The 25,733-nt window shown below is 47.0% G+C and overlaps 7 protein-coding genes across 10 annotated transcripts, besides 3 other annotated features; 2 read left to right on the forward strand and 5 right to left on the reverse strand.

Moving 5' to 3' along the window:
- Positions 1–8,479, forward strand: didum (dilute class unconventional myosin). 3 transcript variants are annotated; one of them, NM_165535.2, is made up of 18 exons: positions 1–362; positions 765–1,578; positions 1,644–1,882; positions 1,956–2,444; positions 2,498–2,591; positions 2,656–2,882; positions 3,026–3,049; positions 3,503–3,616; positions 3,683–4,569; positions 4,629–5,155; positions 5,218–5,353; positions 5,503–5,600; positions 5,693–5,873; positions 5,931–6,443; positions 6,509–6,640; positions 6,703–7,231; positions 7,290–7,514; positions 7,569–8,091. In NM_165535.2, exons 1-18 carry the CDS (start codon positions 333–335, stop codon positions 7,710–7,712), a joined length of 5,403 nt encoding a protein of 1,800 aa, NP_724569.1. In that variant the 5' UTR covers positions 1–332; the 3' UTR covers positions 7,713–8,091. The 3 variants fall into 3 exon arrangements, with proteins under 3 accessions (NP_724569.1, NP_477186.1, NP_724570.1); NM_057838.4 differs by lacking the exon at positions 3,026–3,049 and having other exon boundaries at positions 7,569–8,479; NM_165536.3 differs by lacking the exons at positions 3,026–3,049; positions 5,503–5,600.
- mEFTu2 (mitochondrial translation elongation factor Tu 2) lies at positions 8,381–10,211 on the reverse strand. Its single transcript, NM_136444.3, has 3 exons — positions 9,561–10,211; positions 8,729–9,494; positions 8,381–8,674 (listed from the first exon to the last, which is right to left on the reverse strand). Exons 1-3 carry the CDS (start codon positions 9,963–9,965, stop codon positions 8,475–8,477), a joined length of 1,371 nt encoding a protein of 456 aa, NP_610288.1. The 5' UTR covers positions 9,966–10,211; the 3' UTR covers positions 8,381–8,474.
- Positions 10,212–10,475: 264 nt separating this feature from the next.
- On the reverse strand, positions 10,476–12,603 carry az2. Its single transcript, NM_136445.3, has 3 exons — positions 12,124–12,603; positions 11,695–12,057; positions 10,476–11,638 (listed from the first exon to the last, which is right to left on the reverse strand). Exons 1-3 carry the CDS (start codon positions 12,547–12,549, stop codon positions 10,646–10,648), a joined length of 1,782 nt encoding a protein of 593 aa, NP_610289.2. The 5' UTR covers positions 12,550–12,603; the 3' UTR covers positions 10,476–10,645.
- Positions 12,604–12,950: 347 nt separating this feature from the next.
- Positions 12,951–13,072: a mobile genetic element.
- Positions 13,073–13,092: 20 nt separating this feature from the next.
- Positions 13,093–13,854: a mobile genetic element.
- On the reverse strand, positions 13,700–16,244 carry CG1603 (uncharacterized protein). 2 transcript variants are annotated; one of them, NM_001273849.1, is made up of 4 exons: positions 15,822–16,244; positions 15,497–15,760; positions 15,074–15,436; positions 13,700–15,017 (listed from the first exon to the last, which is right to left on the reverse strand). In NM_001273849.1, the coding sequence occupies exons 1-4, from the start codon at positions 16,116–16,118 to the stop codon at positions 14,181–14,183; spliced, it is 1,761 nt and encodes a 586-aa protein (NP_001260778.1). In that variant the 5' UTR covers positions 16,119–16,244; the 3' UTR covers positions 13,700–14,180. The 2 variants fall into 2 exon arrangements, with proteins under 2 accessions (NP_001260778.1, NP_610290.2); NM_136446.3 differs by having other exon boundaries at positions 13,938–15,017.
- A 252-nt stretch (positions 16,245–16,496) lies between these two features.
- Positions 16,497–16,603: a mobile genetic element.
- Positions 16,604–16,776: 173 nt separating this feature from the next.
- On the reverse strand, positions 16,777–18,790 carry CG1602 (uncharacterized protein). Its single transcript, NM_136447.4, has 3 exons — positions 18,289–18,790; positions 17,879–18,232; positions 16,777–17,821 (listed from the first exon to the last, which is right to left on the reverse strand). The coding sequence occupies exons 1-3, from the start codon at positions 18,712–18,714 to the stop codon at positions 16,868–16,870; spliced, it is 1,734 nt and encodes a 577-aa protein (NP_610291.2). The 5' UTR covers positions 18,715–18,790; the 3' UTR covers positions 16,777–16,867.
- Positions 18,791–19,133: 343 nt separating this feature from the next.
- PIG-G (Phosphatidylinositol glycan anchor biosynthesis class G) lies at positions 19,134–22,395 on the forward strand. The gene is made up of 7 exons (NM_136448.3): positions 19,134–19,391; positions 19,455–20,013; positions 20,075–20,205; positions 20,265–20,479; positions 20,538–20,752; positions 20,805–21,535; positions 21,596–22,395. The coding sequence occupies exons 1-7, from the start codon at positions 19,228–19,230 to the stop codon at positions 22,362–22,364; spliced, it is 2,784 nt and encodes a 927-aa protein (NP_610292.2). The 5' UTR covers positions 19,134–19,227; the 3' UTR covers positions 22,365–22,395.
- On the reverse strand, positions 22,291–25,570 carry Orc1 (Origin recognition complex subunit 1). Its single transcript, NM_057955.4, has 3 exons — positions 24,135–25,570; positions 23,191–24,069; positions 22,291–23,127 (listed from the first exon to the last, which is right to left on the reverse strand). Exons 1-3 carry the CDS (start codon positions 25,438–25,440, stop codon positions 22,538–22,540), a joined length of 2,775 nt encoding a protein of 924 aa, NP_477303.1. The 5' UTR covers positions 25,441–25,570; the 3' UTR covers positions 22,291–22,537.
- Positions 25,571–25,733: the final 163 nt, after the last annotated feature.

Genomic DNA, 25,733 nt, shown 5'->3' on the forward strand with positions numbered 1-25,733 from the left:
AGTCAGTCAGTCAGGCGGTGACAGGGACGGAAGTTTGTTTGTTTTTCTCACACTTTGGCGTTGCGATCTAAAAATTATCAATGTTTTTATAAATTATTCCTGGCTAATTTTAAGTAATTTAGGACAGTACATTTACATAAACCCAAAAAAAGACCACGAAAATGGTAATTTAAATAGGCTGTCAGAGCCAGAAAAAAAACGTACCACCAAGGAAATTAAACCTAACGGGATTTATGCACCCAACTCACTCCCACGCGGAGTAGGAAGAAGGAGAGGAGAGAAAGAAGGAGCGCGAAGCGGAACCTGGAGTAGGAGGAGGAGCCAGTGGAACCATGTCTAGCGAGGAGATGCTATACGCGCAGGTATTGCACAGTATATATTGATGCCCTACAAGTGCATCGTGGCAGATTGCGGCGGTGTCGGTGTCGTCTGCAAATGGTGCCAATATAAAATCGCACCCATAACGTGATTTCCCCCGTCCGAAGTGTGTGTGTGTGTGTGTGTGTGTGTGCAGGCCATTCGACAGTTCTTGGCCCTGATTTGTTCCCATGGCAGGTGATTAGCCATTGATGACTGCATCGCAGCACCCGAAATGTTTAAAAATGATTCATCTACATACAATATTCGCGGGTGTCTTATCGACAGGGGAATGGGTTGTGTGATAAGCTCGATTGATAAGACACCAGGTCGGGTGACGTCTCTAGAGGGGATCGGGCATAACTCCCATTCATAAAACTTGTTAATTCGGCTCACTTCTTTCGCAGGGCGCCAAGATCTGGGTGCCCCATGCGGATCTGGTGTGGGAGAGCGCCACCTTGGAGGAGAGCTACCGCAAGGGCGCCGGCTTCTTGAAGATATGTACGGACTCCGGAAAACTGAAAGAGGTCAAGCTAAAGGCCGATGGCAGCGATCTGCCTCCACTGCGCAATCCGGCCATTCTGGTGGGACAGAACGACTTGACCACCCTGTCCTACCTGCATGAGCCGGGGGTGTTGCACAATCTGCGTGTCCGCTTCTGCGAGCGCCAGATTATCTACACCTACTGCGGCATCATTCTGGTGGCCATCAACCCGTACGCGGAGATGCCTCTTTACGGGCCCAGCATAATCCGAGCGTATCGGGGTCATGCTATGGGTGATCTGGAGCCGCACATCTTTGCCCTGGCGGAGGAGGCGTACACGAAACTGGAGCGCGAGAACTGCAACCTGAGCATCATCGTCAGTGGGGAGTCGGGTGCGGGCAAGACGGTGTCCGCCAAATACGCCATGAGGTACTTTGCCGCTGTTGGAGGTTCCGAGTCGGAGACCCAGGTCGAACGCAAGGTGCTGGCATCTTCGCCGATCATGGAAGCCTTCGGAAATGCCAAGACGACCCGGAATGACAACAGTTCCCGCTTTGGAAAGTTTACCAAGCTGCTGTTCCGGAACCAGATGGGTGTGATGTTCCTGCAGGGAGCCACTATGCACACCTACCTACTGGAGAAGTCACGTGTGGTGTACCAGGCCCAGGGAGAGCGCAACTATCACATATTCTATCAGCTGTGCGCGGCGCGATCGAAGTACCCTGAACTGGTGCTGGGTATGTCTGGAAGCTCCCTCCTATTTCAGCTTAGAAAATGAAGTAATATTTCCATTCTCTCAAAGATCACCAGGACAAATTCCAGTTTCTGAACATGGGTGGCGCTCCTGAAATTGAACGAGTTTCGGATGCGGAGCAGTTTAACGAAACCGTGCAGGCCATGACAGTTCTGGGCTTCTCCATTCAACAGATCGCTGATATCGTAAAGATCCTGGCAGGAATACTCCATTTAGGAAACATTCAGGTTTCCAAGAAGTTCAACGAGGGCAGCGAAGAGGAGGACAGTGACTCTTGCGATATATTTGTAAGCTCACTTTCGTAAAACCTGATGACAATTTCTGAGTTATATATGTACTTTAACTTCATCCATCTCGTAGCATAACGACATCCACCTGCAGATCACCGCCGATCTACTGCGGGTGAGCGCCGATGATCTGCGCCGGTGGCTTTTGATGCGTAAGATAGAGTCGGTCAATGAATATGTGCTGATACCGAATAGCATTGAGGCGGCTCAGGCGGCTCGAGACGCTCTGGCCAAGCACATCTATGCGAAACTGTTTCAGTATATAGTCGGTGTGCTGAACAAGAGCCTCAACAACGGTAGCAAGCAGTGCAGCTTCATTGGCGTCCTCGATATCTACGGCTTCGAAACGTTCGAGGTGAACTCCTTTGAACAATTTTGCATAAACTATGCGAACGAAAAGCTTCAGCAGCAGTTCAACCAGCATGTCTTCAAGCTGGAGCAGGAGGAGTATCTTAAGGAAGGAATCACCTGGACGATGATTGACTTTTACGACAATCAACCGTGTATCGATCTAATTGAATCTCGCTTGGGAGTGCTGGACCTGCTCGACGAGGAGTGTCGAGTAAGATTCATTTGACATAGTACATATCATTATTAAACCGGGTCTATCTGCAGATGCCAAAGGGCTCGGACGAGAGCTGGGCTGGCAAGCTCATCGGAAAGTGCAATAAATTTCCGCATTTCGAGAAGCCACGCTTTGGCACAACCAGTAAGTTATTTTCCGATTCTATGCACTATTATTTCGATGACAATCTGTTAATTCTATCTTTGAGGCTTCTTTATCAAACATTTCTCGGACACGGTCGAGTATGACGTGAACGGATTCTTGGAAAAGAATCGTGACACAGTCTCCAAGGAGTTGACGCAAGTGCTAAGCGAGTCCAACATGTCTCTGGCCAAGCAGGTGATGACCCTGGAGGAAATAGATACTCTGTGCGTGGATTCCGCTAAATCCTCCACCTTGGGCGGCCGCGTCGTGATCAGTGCTGGCCGCAAACAGGTTTGTGTTTGACCAGATTCTTCATGGACCCAACAATCGTATTGCTCCAATTTCGTCCAATTGTAATCGTTGTCTTATTGCTATTTGTATTTTCCATACGCTTGTCGTTCGCTCACCGCCAACTCCCTCGGATTGCCCAACAGCAAGGGAATGACACACGTCGAAGAGTTAGTTACCAACTTATTTAAATTAACAGCAATTGACTAACCCTAAACGAATAACCACAAACATTTTAACAATTTAATTCGACTTGGTACATTTGTTTTAATTAAAGTTACTAATTTAGTCCGGATTCAAATGACAAGGCTAAATGGCCCAGTAATGCTGATTAGAAAGAATCAAAGTTGCTTATAGACTAACAATTCACTACCTCCGCAAATAAATAATAATAATAAATGATGATAGGAATTTGTCAAATAGGTGATTCAATATATTATCAATAAAATATGACACGCGGACGAACGAACATATTAAATGAATTGGGTTAATGAGAATAAGTTTACTCAAAATGTAAAACTAGTTTGAAACTCTAAATCGATCTTATGTATTCATTTTCATTTTGACTGTGTTTGCCTATTTCCACACACGACCTACTAATTTCGCCTAATACTTGTTATAAGGTGGTGCCATCCAAGCAGCATAGAAAAACGGTGGGATCGCAGTTCCAGGAGAGTCTGGCGTCGCTGATATCTACGTTACATGCCACAACTCCGCACTATGTGCGCTGCATCAAGGTAAGATGTGCTATTGGATCTTAAGTACAGATAAAAGCTCATTAAAATATGTTTATTTTCGTGCAGCCCAACGATGACAAAGTCGCCTTTAAGTGGGAGACGGCCAAGATCATACAGCAGTTAAGGGCCTGTGGTGTGCTGGAAACGGTGCGCATCTCCGCAGCGGGATTCCCCTCGAGATGGCTCTATCCCGACTTCTATATGCGGTACCAGCTGCTGGTTTACCGCTCCAAACTCGACAAAAACGACATGAAGCTGTCGTGCCGGAACATTGTGATGAAGTGGATCCAAGACGAAGATAAGTACCGATTTGGCAACACGCAGATTTTCTTCCGCGCCGGCCAAGTGGCCTTCCTTGAACAGGTTCGGGCTAATCTGCGCAAGAAGTATATCACCATTGTGCAGTCGGTTGTGCGGCGATTCGTCTACCGGCGCCAGTTCCTGCGCATTCAGAAAGTAATTAATGGCATTCAGAAACATGCGCGCGGATATCTTGCTCGCGAGCGTACTCAGAAAATGCGCGAAGCTCGTGCGGGATTAATCCTGTCGAAGTACGCCCGCGGTTGGTTATGCCGTCGTCGTTACTTGCGCCTACGCCACTCCATTTCCGGCATACAGACCTACGCCCGCGGCATGCTGGCGCGCAACAAGTTCCACGCGATGCGGGATCACTACCGGGCAGTTCAGATCCAGCGTTTCGTGCGTGGTGCTTTGGCACGGCGAGCTTACCAAAAGCGGCGTCGCAACATCATCATTTGTCAAGCGGCGATTCGGAGATTCTTGGCCCGTCGTAAGTTTAAACGCATGAAGGCCGAGGCCAAGACCATCTCGCACATGGAAAACAAATACATGGGGCTGGAAAACAAGATTATTTCCATGCAGCAGCGGATCGATGAGCTGAATCGCGACAACAGTAATCTGAAGCACAAGACCAGCGAAATCAGTGTATTGAAGTATAAATTTAGCATCTAGTCGTTCTTGTTCGCAGGAGTTAATCATCTTTATCGTGCAGAATGAAGCTTGAGCTGAAGAAGACCCTGGAGGCTGAATTCAAAAATGTCAAGGCCGCCTGCCAGGACAAGGACAAGCTGATCGAAGCACTTAACAAGCAGTTGGAGGCGGAGCGAGACGAAAAAATGCAGTTGCTGGAGGAGAACGGACATGCTCAAGAGGAGTGGATCAGCCAGAAGCAGACGTGGCGCCAAGAGAACGAGGAGCTGCGCCGTCAGATAGACGAGATAATCGATATGGCAAAGAACGCAGAAGTCAACCAGCGTAACCAGGAGGACCGAATGCTAGCCGAGATTGATAACAGGGAGCTCAACGAGGCCTACCAACGAGCTATTAAGGACAAGGAGGTCATCGAGAACGAAAACTTCATGCTGAAGGAAGAGCTCAGTCGATTAACGGCTGGCAGTTTCAGTTTGCACGCCCGCAAGGCTAGCAACGCCTCCAGCCAAAACGAGGACGATGTGGGATACGCCTCCGCCAAGAACACTCTGGATATCAATCGGCCCCCGGATTTGTTAAGCAAAAATTGTAAGAACATTACCTGTTGTCTAGTGTGTGTAGAGTTGTAATCCGTAAATTTGTATGTTTAGACTCGTACAATGACTCTACCAGTCTGGTGGTGAAGTTGAGATCCATTCTCGAGGAGGAGAAGCAAAAGCACAAGGTCTTGCAGGAGCAGTACATTAAGTTGTCCAGTCGGCATAAGCCCACCGAGGATTCCTTCCGGTAAGTATTTAGGGAATCCCTCCTAAATAGACACAATATCGCCGAGCTAAAATTCGGTGTTACTTCCACTTACGCTACTAAATCTTGAAAAAAACTCCATTTGTCTACATCTATGTATTATTGCCGCACACTGCTCTCCACTCACATAGCGTCTCCGAGCTTGAGGTAGAGAATGAAAAGCTGCGCAGCGAGTACGATCAGCTGCGAACGAGCATTAAACACGGTGTTGAGATCAACGAGCTCAATGGTAACCTCCCACGCACGCCGTGCGATCCACGGAGCGGTCTTACTGACACACGTCTTTTTTTTCCCTCCTCCTTCCAATCTTTGTCATTGCAGCACAGCATGCCGCCTTGCAGGAAGAGGTACGTAGGCGGCGCGAGGAGTGCATCCAATTAAAGGCAGTCCTGCTGCAGCAGAGCCAGTCCATGAGATCGCTCGAGCCGGAAAGTCTACAGATGCGTGGCAACGATGTCAACGAACTGATGGAAGCCTTCCATTCCCAGAAGCTAATTAATCGGTGAGTGAAATTGCTCGACTGTATGCCAAATGCATCATTTTCTTCTCTAATTTCCAGTCAATTGGAGTCTGAGCTCAAGGCCATCACCGAGGAGCACAACAGTAAGCTCGTGGAGATGACACAGGAGATCGAGAGATTGAACAATGAGAAGGATGAGCTGCAAAAGGTAATGTTCGAGAGCATCGACGAGTTCGAAGATTCCAATGTGGATACGCTGAGACAGAACGATCGCTATCTGCGACGAGAACTGCAGAAGGCTGTAGCCCAGTTCCTGCTCGTTCAGGAGGAGCTCAAACTGGCAAATGCCAAGCTTAAAGCTTATCGGCAGGATGGAGGCCAGCTGGAGCACAAGATAGAGGAGGAGATGATTCGCAACAAGTCCAACGGAACGTCCGCCGATGTAGGCGCGAATGTGACGAAGCAAAAGTCTCAGAATCCGCAAGGGCTGATGAAGTTCCACAGCAGCGATCTGGACAAGATCTTGCAACGCCTGCTTAGCGCCTTGACTCCACGCACAGTGGTCGGGCTCCTTCCTGGTTTTCCAGCATATCTCATCTTTATGTGTATTCGGTGAGTTATGGTCATGGTTGTGGATGATGGTTAAGTTGATTAATTTTATGGCTTTTTTATCACAGATACACCGATCTGACAAATGCCGACGATGATGTGCGCGAGTTGCTAAGCAAGTTCGTTATTCAGATTAAGAAAATGCATCGTACGCCGCATCCGATCGAGAATCGTGTTATTTGGCTCGTCAATTCCATTACGTGAGTTACAAAGGTCATAAGCTCTTGGAATTCATAAATTAATCCATTTCCGCGACCTTTAGGCTGCTAAATCTTATGAAGCAATACGGCGACGTGGATGAGTACGTCAAGTTCAATACTGAGAAGCAGAATCAGCAGCAGCTGAAGAACTTCAATCTCTTTGAATACCGTCGCGTAATTCTTGATTTAATTGTGAACCTGTACCAGGCGCTGATCATGCAGATCCAGGGTCTGTTGGACCCAAAAATAGTGCCAGCGATTCTCAACAATGATGAGATTCAGCGTGGGCGGCAGGCGCACGGAATGCGTAGTCGGGCCACGTCGATTGGAGCATCCTCGTCACCGGAGCACGGTGGCGGTCCGGCCTGGAAGCAACTGATCGGGCAGCTGGAGCATTTCTACAAACAGTTTCAGCACTTCGGCTTGGACAACTGCTATGCGGAGCAGATATTCCATCAACTGCTTTACTTCATTTGCGCTGTGGCCCTTAATTGTCTGATGCTTAGGGGCGATATTTGCATGTGGGAGACTGGCATGATAATCCGCTACAATATCGGCTGCATTGAGGATTGGGTGCGCAGTAAAAAGATGGTAGGTCACGTTTGCTTATTGCCAAGTTTCCAAACTAACTAGCTTTTGGTTTTTCTAGTCTAACGATGTGCTGACAGCTTTGGCGCCTCTGAATCAGGTCTCCCAATTGCTGCAGTCTCGGAAGAGCGAGCAGGATGTTCAGACCATTTGTGATCTGTGTACTTCTCTGAGCACGGCGCAGGTCCTCAAGGTGATGAAGTCCTACAAACTGGACGATTATGAGAGCGAAATAACGAACGTTTTTCTGGAGAAACTAACCGAGAAACTGAACGCCCGACAAATGGTACGTGTAAAATCTCGAAATATACACTTTCGATTTACCGATTTTGTCTTACAGCAAAAGAGCAATAGTGACGAATTCACCATAGACCAGAAGTTCATTCAGCCATTTAAGGTTGTCTTCAGGTATAGTGACATCAAGCTGGAGGATATTGAACTACCGTCGCATCTTAATCTGGACGAGTTCCTTACAAAGATTTAAACGTCGCGTGCCTGCGTCTTGCCGGTCGAGAACTTTGCCATTTTGGATGACATTACACTGCTTAGTTTTTGTGTATTATACGAGTATAACGATTCTAGAAATTTAATTTGTTCTTATATTTAGAAAATCGATTAGATAATGAAACATTGAGTAGAGCCGTTTTGCCGAAATGTTTGTGTAGTTCCTGTTTAGCTTAAATACCCGTTGTTTATCCACTCCAATAGTATCCATTCCGAGTATCCAATGGCGTACCCGTCCCGAGATGCCAAGTGTTTTTTTTTGTTGTACGAACTATTTGTAGCAAAAGTAATGGAAGGTTAAGAACCAACCTTAATATGTGAAACGCAATAAATGCTTGGAGTTAGACTCTGACCATAAGAAATCATTTCTTGCCTAAACCTTGTACCTTAAATCATAACTAAATATTTATATACAATGATTGTACTTAACCAGGCTGATTTGTTGCCTTAAAGAACGTGTAAAGCCTACAGATGATAGAGTAAGACTCATAGAGCTCACCGATGATGCATTGCTGTTGCATTCCATCTATTTATGTATTCTCATTTTCTGCGTAGCTTGTAACTCGTTAGTTGGGTTTCTTAGATATGTCGTTAGACTATGCAAGCCTAAACTACGTTGGCATTTGTTTGAAACATTCTAAGCAGATTACCTAAACACATACAAATATTATATATTAGAAAGAAAGTACTCGTGTGTAATGAACAGCAATTTATGAATTTTTACAAATACAATCTCGAGTCGTTAACAATCCACGAAGACTTTTGATAACTTGTTCTTGGGCAGGTCAAGGGACGGCAGGCGCTGCGTCACCATACCGGTAGCCACCGTCGCTCCGTTCTCGCGAATTGTGAAGGCTTGGCCCGGAGTCATGACCATTTTCCGCAGCAGCGTGACGCGCACCTGGCCATGCTCACCCGGCATAAGCATAGCCTCACTTGGAACTGCAATGGGATTTGCTCAATGCTTTGTGGACAGCATTGAAGTTTTTAACTTACCTATGTCAATTCTAGCTGGAACATTCCACGTCTGGCTGAAGAGCTGCTGTATATACTTGGAGAGCATGGGCTTGACACGACCACCCTCGGCCCGCGATAGCAGATACATGGAGCCTTCAAAGTGGTTGGATATATCCTCGGAGCCGGTTGCGCACAGTAGCATTCCCCGCTCCACGGCGGATATCTTAATACCTCGCAGCAGTGCGCCGACGTTCTCGCCAGCCTGTGCCTGAGGCACGCTCTTCCGGAATATCTGGATGTCGCTGATGCTTGTCTTCAGGTTCTGATTGAAGCCCAGTAGGTCTGCATCCGCGTTCCGGGGAATGGTGCCCCTTTTGATGGTTCCCACGACCACGGTTCCCCTTCCGGGTACCGTAAAAGCATTGTCTATTGGCAGGATAAATGGGGACGAGATATCGCGCTGCGGCGTTGGTATGTAAGAGTCGCATTGCTCAAGTAGCTTTTCAATTGACGGAACCCCGAACTCCGATTTATCTTCGCGAAGGGCCAGCAGCGCTGAGCCACAAATTACCGGGCTATTCACGCCATCAAAGCCGAAATCACTTAGCATCTCACGCATCTCGATCTCGACCAGTTCCAGCACCTCCTGGTCCACCAAATCGGCCTTGTTTATAAACACTATGATGCGCTGGATGCCCACTTGTTTTGCCAGAAGAAGGTGCTCGCGAGTCTGGGGCATTTGACCATCGGTGGCAGCCACCACTAGAATGGCGCCATCCATTTGGGAGGCGCCCGAGATCATGTTCTGTAGATCAGATAGAAAGTTTCGTTAAATTGGTGGAACATTGGTTGGTTCTTTTGGCTGAGCTACCTTTATGTAGTCCGCATGACCCGGGCAATCCGTGTGAGCGTAGGTGCGTTCTGTAGTGGAATACCCAATATGGCAAGCATTTATAGTTATGCCACGCGCCTTCTCCTCGGGCGCCCGATCAATCTGGTCGTAGGACAGGTACTCCGCCAGACCCTTCTGTGACTGGATTCTGGTAATGGCGGCGGTCAGGGTCGTTTTACCATGGTCAACGTGACCAATGGTGCCCACATTGCAGTGGGGCAGCTCCCGCAGCCCCGGGGCCGGATTTTTATCCGCACTGGTGGCCAGGAGACGGGTCCCTGTCCACCGGCTCTGACTGGCGCCGGGTCCAATCAGTGCCTGGCTGATACGGCGCACTAGCCCCGCTTCACATTGGCGCCACAACTTCGGAAGGAGTCCGCTCATTTCTCCTCTCCAGGTCTGTAATCTTGGTGCAGAGCACGTAACACCGAGCACGTCGCGGAAAACCAAAACACGAACAGCTGTTGGCCAGTGCTGCACAGCGCAAGAATAGGTGAGCTGATAACTTCGAAAATTTTGATTACCCGAAGTTAATGAAATAAATATAAAAAAATGCTATAAATTCTAACATTTGACATAGTAGGACAAATTTCTCTAACGGCAGACAAAGGAACCTCTGCTGGCTAGCAGGCAAAATGTACTCCTGATATGCTCAATTGCTACGCCAATAGAACCCAAAATTAGATATAAAAATAAGTATTATTACACCTTCAATTTCAAAATTCAGTGCTTTTTTGTGTTTTCAAGTTACTATATCACAAAGGCATACAAATGCATAGTGCTCAGTGTAGTCTTTATTAAGAAAATTCAGATGGATTATCTAAAAATCGAACAATTCAAATATGTCGAATAATAGAATAGAATAATAGAAATCATTTTAAACATTTTTGTTTTCATTTTTGCAAGCTTGGACAAATATATTGTAAAATCTCTTGTTTCAATACTAAAAAATATTTAGGAGTAATAATACATTAAGAACATTAAAAAATTCATGTTTTTTGGCACTATAGCCATATTTTCTGGTTATTAACAAATGTAAATACTTGTCATGGTTTGGAAATGTCTCAAGGCTGAGGGAATGTCTTTGTAAAGAGTGCGTCGCTTGACGACAGAGAGCTCTTGAGGATCTTGTGGGTGCGTCGCATGTGGACGCCAAGACTAACTCGCTCCGAGAAGCGCGTCGTGCAGAGCGAACATTGCAGGGTCTTCTCCTTGTGGATGTGGCGATGCTTGACTAAGGCGTTGGCATTGGTGAAGGCCTTCTGACAGACCTCGCAGACCTTGTCGCGGATGTTCAGGTGCGCCTTTACGTGGTCCTTGAGGTCGCGCTTGGTCAGGAAGTCCTTGGGGCACATGTCGCACTTGAAGGCTCGGATCTTGGTGTGAACCGCAGTTACGTGCGTTGTCATTTGGATTTTTTGCTTAAAACACTTGCCGCAGAACTCGCAGACAAATGGCTTGGCGACGTGCTTCTCGTCATGGGTGCGTTTGTGGATAGCCAGTTGATTTCCAAAGGCAAAGCTCCTGCTGCAGATCTCGCAGACAAAGCTCTTGTCCATGTGCACACGCTGGCTGTGCTGCTGCAGGTGACACTTTCGGTCGAAGTTCAGCTCGCAAAGCGTGCAGCGAAACCAGCCTCCATCGCCCATCTTATGATCCCGGAACTGATGTGCTTGCAGGGCGTGATCTGTGCTAAAGGAGTGCTCGCAGACTTCACATTTAAGCTTCTGTCGGAATGATTTAGTGGGCATAAAGCTATTGCAGCGCTCGATGTACTGCTTCTCGGCCAGCGAGAGACCCACACATTGGACGTCTGTGAGGGTTTTGATCCGTCGCGAATACCATTGGCGCATGCTCTGAATACTGTCGTAGACATCGTAGTGGGTGACCAGGCCCAACGAAAACTCCGAAGTCAGCAGGTCAGTGATCTCTATGAGCGATGACTTTCGTACGTTTAGATTGCAGAAGTGCTTGTGCGCGGGATCGTACAGTTGGGGAAACTTGGAGTACAAATCAATGAACTGTGTGGTCAGTTGATTCTCCTCTGTGAACACCAGCTGTCGTGGGGAACGCATTAGAGTGGCTTAGAAAGCTGTTTGTCACTCGGACTCACCTTTATTTTGCCATCGCCGTCGACATCATCGCTGTCCGCATCCTCCAGACTACCGCGCTCTGCCAGAAAGCTGTACTTTCCATGGTAGTACAGTGGAACCTTGGTTAGTTTCTGAGTTTTCTTCTGCCGCGAGATCGACGCATACTGCGCGTGTAGGCTGGTGATGCACTTCTTCAGCTTATAGGCCGTTAGGTGAAGATTGACGGTCGCCTTTAATTGCTCCAGCAACTCCTCATAGGCATTTGCGCGTTTCTCCTTGTCCCTGTACGACTCATCCGCTGGATCCCAGAGGCATGTCTGCTGCTTATACAGTTCAATGAACTGTGTGATCCGAGGACTGCGTCGGTAAAACGTAGGATTGAACTGCCGGGATGCAAAACGTCTGCTTTAATTTGTTGGTTTTTGTTGCTGGTGTAGTCAGTTGCTTACTTTGGTTAAAGGAGCAAAGTGTGTGGAGTTTCTGGTGCCCAATTCGCAGTCAACTGTCATCGAGGAGGAGTCCACCTCGTCGTCTTCTTCCTCCTCCTCCTCCACCGGGCTGGTGCTCTCGTCGTTCTCTGATGAAGGTGGCACGTCAACGAACATGTCTTCAGCCAGGCAATTTTCCGGAGGCTCCTCCACTATGAACACCTTGGCTGGCGAGACCTCCTCCTCGCATTTGGCTGACGAAATGACTTCGGAAGTAGTGAGCTCTTGCTGCATGCTTGGATTTGCTTCCAGGTGCTCCTTGACGTGCACGATGAACTCTCGCCACCGCTTGAACTCCATCTCCACGTAGCAGTCATTTTGGTGAGCACACGCCAGAACAAAGTGCTCGAAGTTGTTCCTGGCCAAAATGTTCCCGCAAACCACCATGATTTGCTTACAAACAAATAAGATACAATGCCAAATAGCACAACAACAACGCCATTTATCGGTATCGATAAGCACCGGATGGTCAGTGTTGGGAAGATACCCGCGGAAATTCCATTGAAACGAAATCATCTCAATTTTAGAAAATATTTTATATGTAGACAAATAATTATATATACTATACAGCTTAAATTTAAATCTTGCTATAACATGAGTATTAGTTGTGTTAAATCAACTTTTAAATCAATTATAAATTTTTAAATATATTTTAAACTATTTCATTTTAAGCTGGAATAAAAACACTACTTTTAGTTGACTGATTCTGGTACTTATTCCCATTCGGAACAAGAGTCGAATTCCCCGACAATCAAATACTCCTTACTTAGCCAGTGGAAATACAAGTAGTTCATACGGACAGACGGACAGGGACAGACCGACTCGGCTATTGGTCCTTATCGAGAATATATATACTTAATATTGTCGGAAACGTTTCCTTCTGCATGTTACACACCTTTCATCGAATATATTGTAGTATACACTTTTTTTAAAGACACTAGAATATTAAGGTGCGTAACGGCCATTACATTGGTTTTCAACTATGCAGTTACTTTTTTGGTGACGGCCAAAATTGATCTCACTCCGCACGCGTAAAATGGAGAGCGTAAATTTCTTAAAATAGAATGTACTTCCTTGTGTGTGTTAAAACAACAAACGAGAAAGTGTATATGAGCATACTTGTGCTAGAAAACTTTCGTCTCGAAATCAATTTTGATCTCAGAAACGAAGGTACATACATACATATTTAAAGTTTTGGTCAAAGCTTGTTGCAATACGATCTACTACAGAGTTATTTAAAATTTAATGCCTTGACTATTCTTTTAAGAAGAGTTGTTATTAATTAAATACCGCTTATTTATTTTTGCTTATAATTAAAAATATTTAAAATTGCACTGACGACATACTTCAACAAGGGTCTATGAGCAGTATCTTGTACCGTATAAAAATTATTTTCATCATTATTTAAGCTAATAAACTAAATAAAGTCTTAAATCGTTATTATAACTATTGTAATTAAAAATATAAATTTGGCAAAAAGGAAAATACATTTAAAAAAATATATTTCATAAAAGAAATATAAATACATTGTTAAAAATGAATATATATAAAATTTTGTACACGTCATTTGATCAAAAATAATAATAATAGAGCTGCTAGCTCTAGAGCTCTCCGCTCTCTGACTTTTGAACAAAAACTCGGGAGAGCCTCAAGCCAGCTCTAGATCTAGAGCCAGAACCAAAAAATCATATGTTATTCTAATATCTCCTCTACAAGTAACGGTTATACAAATTTATCTTAAAACGAACTTATTTTTCCGGCTTCTTCTTTTTTTTATGAATAATACATTCCTTAAACCAAATTTTGAAAAGGAAAGTATGAAAAAGGAAAAGCTTGTGCATATGATTATCATACACATGTTCTTATCAAATACACAAAAGCCGTAAGTGCTTAACAACACGCTTGTTATTATCACTACTCTAACGTAAGTTTATTCTTGATTTACATCAAATGAAGCTTACTGATTCTCGTTATCAAAAAATAAAGCAGTTTCTAAAAATGTCCCTCAAGGCGAGAGTTCATTCCGATCTGTGGCTGCGGCGATGTCTGGAAAGCGAAGAATGGTCATAGAACGTAGCATCACAGTACTCGCACTTCTTATCACGGATATTCAGATGTCCTTTGATATGGTTGGCCAGCTCGAACTTCTTGCGGAAGGTTTTGGTGCACATATTGCAGCTGTAGGGTCTAATGTTCAGGTGAACTCCGTTGACGTGGTGGTCCAGGAGTAGCTTGAGCCGGAATGTCTTGCCGCAGATGTCACAGACGTGAGGCCGCTCGCCCGTGTGGATTAGTGTGTGCACCTTTAGGTCGGTATCCACGGCGAACGATTTTTCGCAGTACTGGCACTTCAACTTGCGTTCGAAGTGGGAACGCAGCTTGTGACGGTCCATGTCTACGTGGCGGTCGAAGCGCCTCGGGCAGAACGAGCAGAGGTACGGTAGGTCGCCCACCTCGTGCGCCTTGACGATGTGCACCCGTAGGTTGTAGTCGCCGTGGAAACGTTTATCGCAGTAGTCACAGTACAGCACCTGACTTTCGGAACCCTTGGCGGGCAAGAAGCTGCACATTTGCAGATACTGAACCTCTTGCTTGCTGCACTTCTGAATTAGTTCCTTGGATTTGAGGCGACGAATGGCATCGTAAAGCCAACGGCGCAGCTTGTTGACCGCAATGTAAACGTCCGTTTCGTTGGCCTTCACCACTGGCTGGAATTCCTTTGCCATTCTTTTGAAGGCATCTGCACGTATCTCTATTGAGCCAAAGTCTGGCAACGCTTGATTATACAGCACGGGATAGTTGGCATAGGTCTCTATGAATGAGGTGGTTATCAGGTTTTCCTCCTTAAAATTAAGCTGAAAAAAGGATTTTTGGTCAGAAAAGAGCTACATTATAGTGGGCTAGTTATTACCTTAATTGCAGTCAAGTCGTTGTCCTCCTCGTTCTCCCTTGGCGTTACAACAGGCGCCACACTGAGGAACTCGCACTTGGCAAAGTAACGCGCTGCAAGTCCAACAAGCTTTCCCCTTTGTTTTGTCTCCAAAGCCAGCGTGTACTGCACGTGCAGTTGCTCGAGCGTTTTCTTCAGTTCTTCCACGGTGAAGAGAACATTGGCCTTGCGGTCCATGCGTTCCATTATCGCCTCGTAGGCCATGCTTCGTGCAGGCTCGTCCTGGTAGTGTTCATCGGAAGGGTTCCACAGGCAGGGATGCTCTTTGTACGCTTGGATCAAATGCAGCACACGGGGATTGCTCCGAATAAACGAAACTTTGAACTGAATGACGCCGTTAAGTGGAATGAATTTCAGCTTAAGTGAAATATACTACGTACTAACCTTGAAAACCTGTCCTGGTCTTGTTCGCCTGGGCGGACGTCCAGGTTTTCTAGGAGGTGCCAAGTCATCCTCAGACATAAAGAAGTCACTACAATCAACATCATCATCGTCTGTGTTTAGGGGTATGTGATTTTGGGAAGACTCGTCCATTTGTGTGACTTCCTTTCCGGCTGGAAGTTCCAAAGAGCTGCCGCCTGGACCGAACTCCCAGGAATTGTTTGTAGCTGCAGACCAAGCGGTGGCGTCTTCCTCGTACTGGATATCCTGCGGTCAACGAGAGCTCACTTATTTGACCACCCTTGGTAAGCGAGTGAAAGAGTCTTACCTTGCTATCAGCTTCCATCCATTGATCGACCCCATTGCTGTTTTCGATCACCTCGAAGAACTCATCCGGCCCATAGGCGATGGCTGGGTCCGCCGCGTCAACGACGCTGTATAGCTCCTCGGTATCCTCTTTGATTTCATTAATCCTAACGTCCTCGTCTTCGCAGTAGTGCGCCGATTTCACATGGACGATGAACAGCTCCCAATCCTTCAGCTCGCTCTCTATGCTGCAGTAGAGGCATTTCAGCCGGAACATCTCGTACTTGGAGTTGGTCATCACATTGCCGCACAGCTCCATGCTTACGTTGTGCGCTCTGATCTGACTTCAGCTTGAAAAATGTTCCTTTTCTGAAAATATATTCGTTTATTTAAGGTAACAATTTTTTTATGCGTTTGGGACTGTGTTGGACAACGACTGAAATAATTATGTATCGATAGACTATTCGATAAAAATCTATTTTTAAAATAATATTTAAACACAATTTTATGAAGGCTTAAAAGAAAACGTTTTAACAACTGTTGGTGGTGCTTAAAAATGATTAAAAATCTGCATTTCATGAATGAATCTTTAAAGTAACTAGTACATTTCAATTTTCGAAAAAAAATGTTATAAAATTCTAGTACTAACCATTTGGAAAAATCAAAATCAATCAAGCTTATTTGTTGAGAAATTATATTTTTTTTGTCATATCGATAGAAAATAGCGAGACAAATATGAACAGGAAAACACCAAAACGTTTTTCAAATGTATGGGCGTTACAGTTGTCGGCGCCTTGTGGGCGTGCCAACATTTTGGAAAAAATAGCGCAGCGTAGGCAGGGGAATGTGTTTAGGCTTTTAGATGTACATCCCCAGATTTCGACAGATGGACATGGCCAGATAATGTAGAATTTATATTCTTAATTATTAATATACATTCTTAAACCGTTATATAAATAAATTTGTTTAAACATATTGTTTCACTCTCATTTGTGTATTTTTATTTCCCCCCATTTGCAAAAGATTGCCTATTTATAAACTGTCATTTTATTGCAAATTTAATCAAATTCAGTTCTCTGCATCCACAGCATCTTTACCCTTTTGTGAATTATTACGAAGAATGTTGTGGGTGCGCTTCATGTGCGTATTAAGACCCACAAACTGGGAGAACCTGGAGTCGCAGAGTTTGCACACAAACTTCTTCACCTCGGAGTGAATCTGCCGGTGTCGGATGAGTGCATGGCAGCTGGTGAATCCCTTACCGCACACACTGCAGATTTTGTCGCGGATGTTTAAATGGCCCTTGATGTGATCCGATAAGTCGACCTTTTTCACAAAGTCTTTGGGACACATGGTGCACTTGAAGGCTCTGATCTTCGTGTGAATAGCCGTGACGTGGAGCGTCATTTGGGACCGCAGTCGGAAGGCCTTGCCGCAATGCTCGCAGACGTAAGGCTTGTGGCCAGTGTGCGTACGGATGTGCAGCTGCAGGTCCGACATCACAGCGAATGAACGCTCACAATGGGTGCACTTGTGGGTCTTGCCGATATGGACCCGCTGTATGTGATTAGCCAGCTCGCAACGTCCCACAAAACTTCGGTCGCACAAGGTGCATTTGAAGGGCAGCTCGCCGATGTTGTGCGCCTTGAAGATGTGCGACTGCAGGACATGATCCGAGGACGTAATCTGGTGGCAAAATTCGCAGACCAGCCGCTGCTTGTACATCTTTGCAGGCATGAACCGACACACCTCTAGGTAGAACTTCTCGGCTGTACTTCCGGCATAAATGGCATGCTTAGTGTTCTTGTAGTACCATTGGCGGAGATTCTGGATGGCGCGGAATATGTCATCGCTGTTGATGTCCACATTGGGCACTGAGATTTCCGCAGCCATGCTCTCGTATGCCTGTTTTCGAGAGCTCATATTGGAGAACTCCTTGTGGTTGGAGTCGTATAGCTGCGGAAAGTTTGCGTACATCTCTATCAGGTCGGTAGTCAGCTTGTTTTTCTTGGAGAAATCAAGCTGCGGGCAAAGTATGCTTGTTAACAATTTCAATTTGAATTAATTCAAATATCTTGCCTTAATTTTTTCGTTATTCGTAGCCCCTTCTTCATCGTTGCTAGCGTTCAAGAAGCAACACAATTTGTATATACTGAAAGCCAGCGATTGAGGTTTCTGTTTTCCAGACACCACCCGCTTGTGCACGGTGTTGAACTGCATGTGGACTTTCTTGATGGCCAGCTTTAAGGCCATCTCGTTCAGGAATACGGATACAGTTGCCTCCAAGTCAATGGCCATACGCTTCAGGGCTTCTTTGCATTTCTTGGGTTCCTTGTAGTCGCTGTGAGCGGGATTCCAAAGGCACGGGTGTTCCTTGTAGATCTCTATGAACTTTATGGTTCGGTGATCTCGGCGAAAGAAGGATGGATGAAACTGAAGTTGAATGCTGAGATTAGTTTAGCGCGTTCATGAATGGCTTCTAGAAGTACCTTGTATGTGGGTGTGGTTTTTAAATTGGCATCATCAAGAGCTGGTTCACTTGGATCCTCGTCCTGGACGGATTCTTCTTCATCTGTAACCAAAGATACGTCCGACTCCTCAGTCTCGTTTGTCGACGAACGCACTGCGTCAATATGCAGCTGTACACAGGCTCCGTCCGCCGATTCGTCTTGCTGGAATATCGACTCTTCCGCTTGGGGTTTCTCCTCTGGAGGATCTACGTGCCCAGACTCCGTAGAATTTTCCCCCACTGGCTCGAAGTCGTCTTCCATGCTCCTTACTTTGCTATGCACGTTGCGGATGTGCAGCACAAACTCCTGCCACTGGGCCACCTCCACGTCCGTTGGACAGTAGGAGCAGCGCATCAGGAACTTCTCGTAGTCCCTGCTCACACAAATAAGGCCGCAAGTTTCCATTTTAAGTTAGAAATAACAATCAAAAGCGTTTGTTTATACATATCCGACTATGAGAGACCATGGGCGCATTCACAAATGGGCAAAAGGGTTCGACAGACGATATTAAATTCGTTTGTTTTATAAGTATCAAATTTAAAAAATTTCTTTTATATGTAAGATTTTAAATGTAAATTAAGATAAATTAAGTATAAAATAATATACACTTCGAGAAATGGCAAAACGTTAGTAATATTATGTAAATATTAATACTTTTTTTCCATAAAGCTAACAAATTTCCTCTCTTAACTCTTTCGTATCAATAGTTTTAAAATAAATATAAATTATACGTAAGACTTTAGCATTTATTAGTTTTATGTGCCTACGCCCCTGAAGTTTTGCTTGCCGTCTATCGATAGCATACAGCACTTATCGATTGTCTAGCCTTTATATTTGACTTCCAGCTGACGGGCGGCAATTATATTGAATTTGTTGTGGTTTTCGGTGGAGCGCGGTACTTTCGATGAAAACAAGAAGATGGAACAGCACAAAAGTTGGCTGGTCTATACCATCGGCATGCTCACGGCGTTCCTTTGCGGCGCCGTGCTCTTTCTGATTGGCTTCTTTCCGGCCTCCTACTCGGTGGCGGAGAAGGAAAGCACCGTGCCAGAGGGCCGGCCCACCGCTCTGCTTGGCATGGAGTGAGTTTATGAGCTGATAATTGCGTGAGATAGCGCCCCTATAATGCTCGTTACCCTTTACAGACTGACGCCGCCGCCACCTGCCTATGACTCCTTTGTGCTGTTACTGGTCGACGCGTTGCGCGATGATTTTCCCGATGCCACGTCTATGCCGGTGGCTTATTCTAGGGCCTGCGAGAAGCTTAAGCTCCATGTGGACATACCGACGGTGACTATGCCACGCTTGAAGAGCATCACCACCGGCACCCTTTCGAACTTTATCGACATTGCGCTAAACGTGGGTCATACGGAGCAGATGCAGGACTCGTTCTTGCACCGGCTAAAACAGCAGAATCGAGTTGTTTCCTTTGCCGGCGACCACACCTGGGTGAAGCTCTTTCCCAGCGAGTTTACACGGCAGGTCGAGAACCATGATTCCTTTTATGTTAACGACTTCTACGAGGGCGATAGAAATGTGACCAAAACGCTGGAGACTGAGTTGGAGCGGAGTGACTGGTCTTTGCTGATTTTACACTATCTGGGCCTCGATCACATTGGTCATGTCGAGGGCAATGCCAGCCCTAGGGTGCCCCTAAAGCTAAAGGAAATGGATGAGGTGGTGAAAAAAATATTGGATCATAAGGTGAGCTATTAGATAGCTTAATATAGAGGGAAAGCTGTAAAGTAACTCCTTCCCTATTTAGAGTTTTCCCAACGTTCTGCTTATGCTGACTGGAGATCATGGCATGGCTGATGGCGGAGGACATGGCGGCAATACGCCAGCCGAAACTCTGGTACCTTTATATTTGTATTACAACAACTGCAGCAAAACACCGTAAGCCCCAAAAGTACAATCTAAAAGAAAAACTGCATCTACAAATGATTCTTGCACAGATCCGCCTCAAAACGGTACAACCAAATCGATTTGGCGCCCACCCTTTCAGTGCTTCTGTCTGTTGAAATACCCACGCTCTCCATTGGCTGCCTAATACCGGAGATGCTGCAATCGCTGTCTTTGGAGCACCAGTTGTATGCTTACTTCTACAACGCCCACCACTTGCTCAACAAGGCGCGAGTGAAGTTCGGCCACGAAATAGTCCATCGGAGTGGTAAGGTTATGATCCCTCCGCGCCGATTTCTTTAGTTAATTATTCATTCATTCTCCAGATTACTACACCTGGTATCAGAATGCCACCCTGTTACACAAGAAGCTGCTGCGCCCTTTAAGAGAAGGCGATGGAGGTGGAGCTAGTCAGGTTTACTACCAGAACGCCAAGCTTAATTATATGCGCGTGGCTCGCGAGATTTCTGATCTGCTCTCCGAATCCCTGGTGAAGTTCGACTATGGATTTATTGCCGTTGGATTAGCTTTGACCACATCGGTAAGTTTTCTGACCAGTTTTTAAGTACGCTATAGTGACCACGTTCTTTCAGACATCCCTTCATATTGTGATCAGCGTCTTGTACTTGGATCTCACCGAACAGCTTCAGCTGGACGGATTAAAAGTGGGGCAACTGTGGCTCTCTGTGATTGCTGCTGTCGTCTTAAATTATACTAGTCATGCATTGGACATCATCATGACCAGTTCAACGCTTTACAGCATTCTCCTATTGGTACCCATCTCGATCGCTGTTTACCTTACAATCGACGTGGCGCAGGCGCTGCTCAAGATTGCATTGCCTCCGCTATACACGCGTCGCCTGAAGATTTCCATTCCATTGCCGCTACCTCTGCTAGCTTGTTATGCTATACGCACTTTAACTCTTGGTTCCTCCTCGTTTATTGAATTCGAGTATAATACATGGTATTACCTGGGCAATACCCTCATCCTATTGACGGCATTCCGAACGCTGCGATGGCGCATCACCAAAACCAACGTGGAACTAAATGGCCGTCATCTGTACACGATTGCATCGACCTGTCTGTGGCAAATGCGTAAAGTGCTTGTGGTGCTTATGCTGCTCACATTGATGCGCTACATCCACAGGCTGCAGGCTATCCGGAGCACCGTCGTCATATTTTCGATGCTGTTGCTCTGGGCACGCCTCCATCGTCACAGCCAGTTGCCGCAGTCGTTGGCCAGTGGAGCAGCTTTATTCATGGTTTACTGCTTCCGAGGGCTAAACGGCCAGGTGCTTTTCTTCGACGTGCCTTCGCACATGGCGTAAGTTTAAATGAGTTCAGCCTGAATATTGTGGTATAGTATATTTTTAATAATTTCCAGTGCAAAACTTATGGTGCCGACGCTGGTGATCTTCTGGTGCTGTTTGGCCCTTGTTTTGATGCTGGGCTATCGGGCGGCACTGCCTCAAGCGCACAGCTTTGGGAAGGTGCCGCCCACAGGTGCATTATTGCAGTTGCTGCAGACGAACCTTACCAGCTCGCTGCTGTTGGCTGCACTTTTGCAACGGGTCCACAACATCTTACTACTACCCGTACTTCTCGTGGCCCTGCAGCAAACGTACAAGCTGTGCGATGTCTACGGCACCAGTGCCCGAAAGTTCTCCGTGCGATTGGTGCATGTGTACAAGATCATCATGACCATATTCCTGGCCAGGATGTTCTTCTTCTACCAGGGTAACTCGAACAGCCTGTCCACCATTGACCTAACGCCTGGTTATATCGGACAGACAAACTACAACCCGTCGATCGTTGCCATCTTTGTCACCCTCAACACGTACAGTGCGGATATTCATGCATTCCTCTATTTAGTTGTCCACACCCTGCGCTCGGATCTGCGCAGTGTGGGTATCATGCAGCTACATCCTCCGTACTCGATAGCCGCGGATTCGCTGATAGCTCCGCTCTACGCCGCGCTAATCATGTTGCCGGCGGCCTTCTACCTCTGCCTCTTGGTTGGCTTCCGCTACCACCTCTTTATCTACTCCGTGTTTTCCCCAAAAGTACTTTACGACTGTTACACTGTGCTGGTGTTCTATTTGGTATTTTTAGTAACGAGTTTGTACTTTAAATTGTTTAAACATGACGCTTAAAAAGAAATAATTTAAAAACGCTTAAGCTATTACAATGTTGTATGAATAATGAATGATTTAAAAATGGTGGAAATGTGATAGGTCAAGTAACCTGGATTTGGAGTCTTAAAAATGGAGATGAGAATTTAATGTGCTTAATTAACTTCTTATTCGTTTGTTCTTGCATTATGGCCTTAGTTGACCATCTCTTCCACTCTGAGGGCGTAGTGAATGTCATCAGCGCTGACGTTGAGCAGGATTTTCTGAAAGAGGTCATTGCGGGAATGTTCACTGATGATGAGTCGCTCGGCGCCCAGCTTGGAGCACAAGCGCAGGGCGCGTCCTGGTGGTGGAAAGGTCACGCCCATGAAGGCGGCAATAGTTTCCACCTGCTGATAGACGCCCATGAAAGTCGTCTCCTCGACGCCAGTGCGCGTAACTTCAGCTGCAATTGCCTGCAAGAAGATCTGCTCCATCCGCGAACAGTTCCTAATGGCCTGCACCTTGGCACTGGCTATCATCTCGGCCAATGCCTGCTGCACGTGCAGCATTGTGACGCACTTGACCGCAGCCGTATCAGCAATTTCTGTAGCACGCCGGCAGATGTCCAGAGCTCGGCGAGCATCACCGGAAACGGCGGCTACCTTGCGCGCCACCAGCTGCACGGCCTCGCCTTTAAAAGTCTCCGATCCTCCCAGGCGGGCGGTAACGATCTCTTGCAGCTGCTTGTGGCTGTACGGCTGGAATGTGAGACGGGTAAGTCCAAGACGAGAGGTGACTTTACCTAAAGGAAAAACAATACACGTTAGGGAATTCCACAAGTTTCAGTTATGGAGGTGATCCTTACCCATCAGCAAGCGCTCAGGCAAGTCCATGGTGTTGGCAATGGTGACCACTACCAGCTTGGCCGCCGACTTGGTGGGCCAGTCGAGCAAATTGTAGACCACATCTTGGCGCCGGTTGCACAAGATATCCAGCTCATCAACCAGCAGCACAGTGGTAACTCTACGCGGCGCCGGAGTAGTGAACCGTTTCTCTAGCAGAGCGTGTGCCTGCTCCCAGGACACAGTCTTGCCCGTGAGCTGTTTGTAGATCTGGACGTAGGCCTGACGCGGCTCAGTCAGTCGCATGCCATTAATCTCCAGATACTCAAAGGCAGGCAGCTCATTCTGTTTAGCCATCCTCTGCAGGGTGCGTATGACGCCAGTGACAGTGGCTGTTTTGCCAGTGCCCGGAACTCCGGACACATACATGCAGCCGCCGCACTGATCCTGGATCTTGCCCTCCAGAAAGGCGTAAATGTTCTCGAATTCCCGTTCTCGGCACGGCAAACTCTTTGGCACAACAGACACATGAAGCTGTTCGCGTGCTAGCTGCAGTTCGGATTTGCTGGAATCCTTGGCCGGAAGGTCAGTGCGCTGTTGCATGCTGGGACTAAGTTCACCGGCTCGTATCTTCTTCATCTTTTGGGAGGGCGTCATCGGGGTTGCAGTTGCGGTTGTGATCCCTTTGCTGGGTGTCGTCGCTGTTTTGGTGGTGGTGCTTGACCGACGCGTTCGTGTTGGCGTCTTTTGGACCGATTTCTTTGGCGAATAGTCCTCGTCATTGTCTTGAACTGTTTTCTTCGAGCGCCCCCTTTTCGGAGTGGATATTATTTCATCATCCTCAAACACGCGCTGCTCCACAATGTTCGAGAGGTGAATACTGCGCCTGGGCGTGCCCTCGGCTAAATTGATCGAGGAAAATCATTTTAGTGTGTGCTATTATGTATGTGGAAGATCGACAACTTACCCAATCGACTAGTTGCTGATTTCAGGATGCTTTTACGCCTCGTCGAGGGCGTTTGCTCGGTAGCTGCAGCTGATTCCAGAGGCTCTTTGGATTTCTTGGTGGGCGTATGGTAGATATCGCCATTGGCCACGCCCAATCGCTTGCGTCCCTGGGCATTGGGTTCTTGTACGGCCTCCTCTAACGACAAGGGATCCACGTCCATGGATGCGAGGCGCACCGAACGCCTTCTCTCCGAAAGGCGCAGCTTGATCTTCATGTCGTTGGAAGGCGTTTTAGGATCGGGAGTCTGCTGAACAATGGAGTAGTTCAGGCAGTCTGAGTCGGCTGTGGTGTCGGCTCCGCGATCCAGGCTGAGATTTAGGTTGCGGCGGGCTGCCGAGGCCCGGGATTTCGGTGTCTCCACCTTGGCGTTCTTCTCAGTGAGAGGCGAAGCCGGCAGATAGTTGGCATTGATCTCCGGAGCATTTTTCTTCTCAGACAACCGGACGACACTGCGTCCGCCCACGATCTTAATTGGCGACACTTTATTCTCGCAGATGAAGCTGTTGACATCGATGAACTCCACGGAACTCGAGGCTGCCATGGACGCACGTCGTCGTTTTTCCACTGAGGATCCCTTGTTGCCAGCTGTGTCATCGTGGCGGGCGGATATTGATCGCTTGGATTCTCTGTGTGCAGTTAGGGATTTGCGAGATGAGCGGGTTGGCCTGGCATTGTCCTCCGGCTGCTCCAAGTGAATTTCCAAGGGAATCAAGCGATAGCTCCGCTTCACCTTGACAAACCTGTACCGGCTGACAAACATGGGGCAGGCCGTGGACTTCAGTTTGTTGGCGTGTCGTTTGAGAATCTCCTCCGCTGACGTTTTTGAGGTACCCTCCAGCACGATGCACTTGCGATAGATGGCACCGAGGGCCACGTCGTTGTCGTACGGGCGATGCTCCTCGATCACCTCCAGGCTAAAGTCTATGGCCACCTCGTCGTCGTCGTATTTGTTGTGCGGAATGGCTTTCGGCCAGGAGTACCACTGGACGATGGCGCGGCAGGGCTCGCGATCGGTCAGCTCGCGCAGCTCGTACATGTGCAGGATCCGGGCCACGTCGCATCCACTCACTGTGTCCGGCTCGGCGGCATCCGCGTTCGACACCAGTATAAAGTCGCCAACGGACAAAGTCAGCGGACCGTAGATGCACTTCTGGTAGAAGTAGACGTTCTTGTGCTCCAGATTCTTCACCGGCGGCAGTTCGTCTTGGCTTCCGATCCACTTCACCTGCTGGCCCACACTGCGGGCGTTCTCTTTATTAACCATCGCGCTGCGATTCCCTATCAGTCGCTTAACAAGTCGCCAACGTCAGCAATAATTCAATTGGGTCTTCACTAGATTGACTCCCTTGCTTTTGCGATCAGCTTGCCGCGCTGTTTACAGTTTTTGGCGCAATTCCACCTGCGGCGTTTTCCAACACCAATCAGTCCGGCTTGGGCTGCCAACCATAAGAGAAGCGCTTATGGGGTTGCCACATCTGTTTGTTGCTCACCTTTAAAAATAGCTGTTACATTTGAAACTAAAAAAAAAACGTTTTTAAAGTGAAAATTTGCTGCACC

This window comes from Drosophila melanogaster, chromosome 2R (genome assembly GCF_000001215.4).
Source record: "Drosophila melanogaster chromosome 2R".
In the NCBI taxonomy this organism is placed as follows: domain Eukaryota; kingdom Metazoa; phylum Arthropoda; class Insecta; order Diptera; family Drosophilidae; genus Drosophila; species Drosophila melanogaster.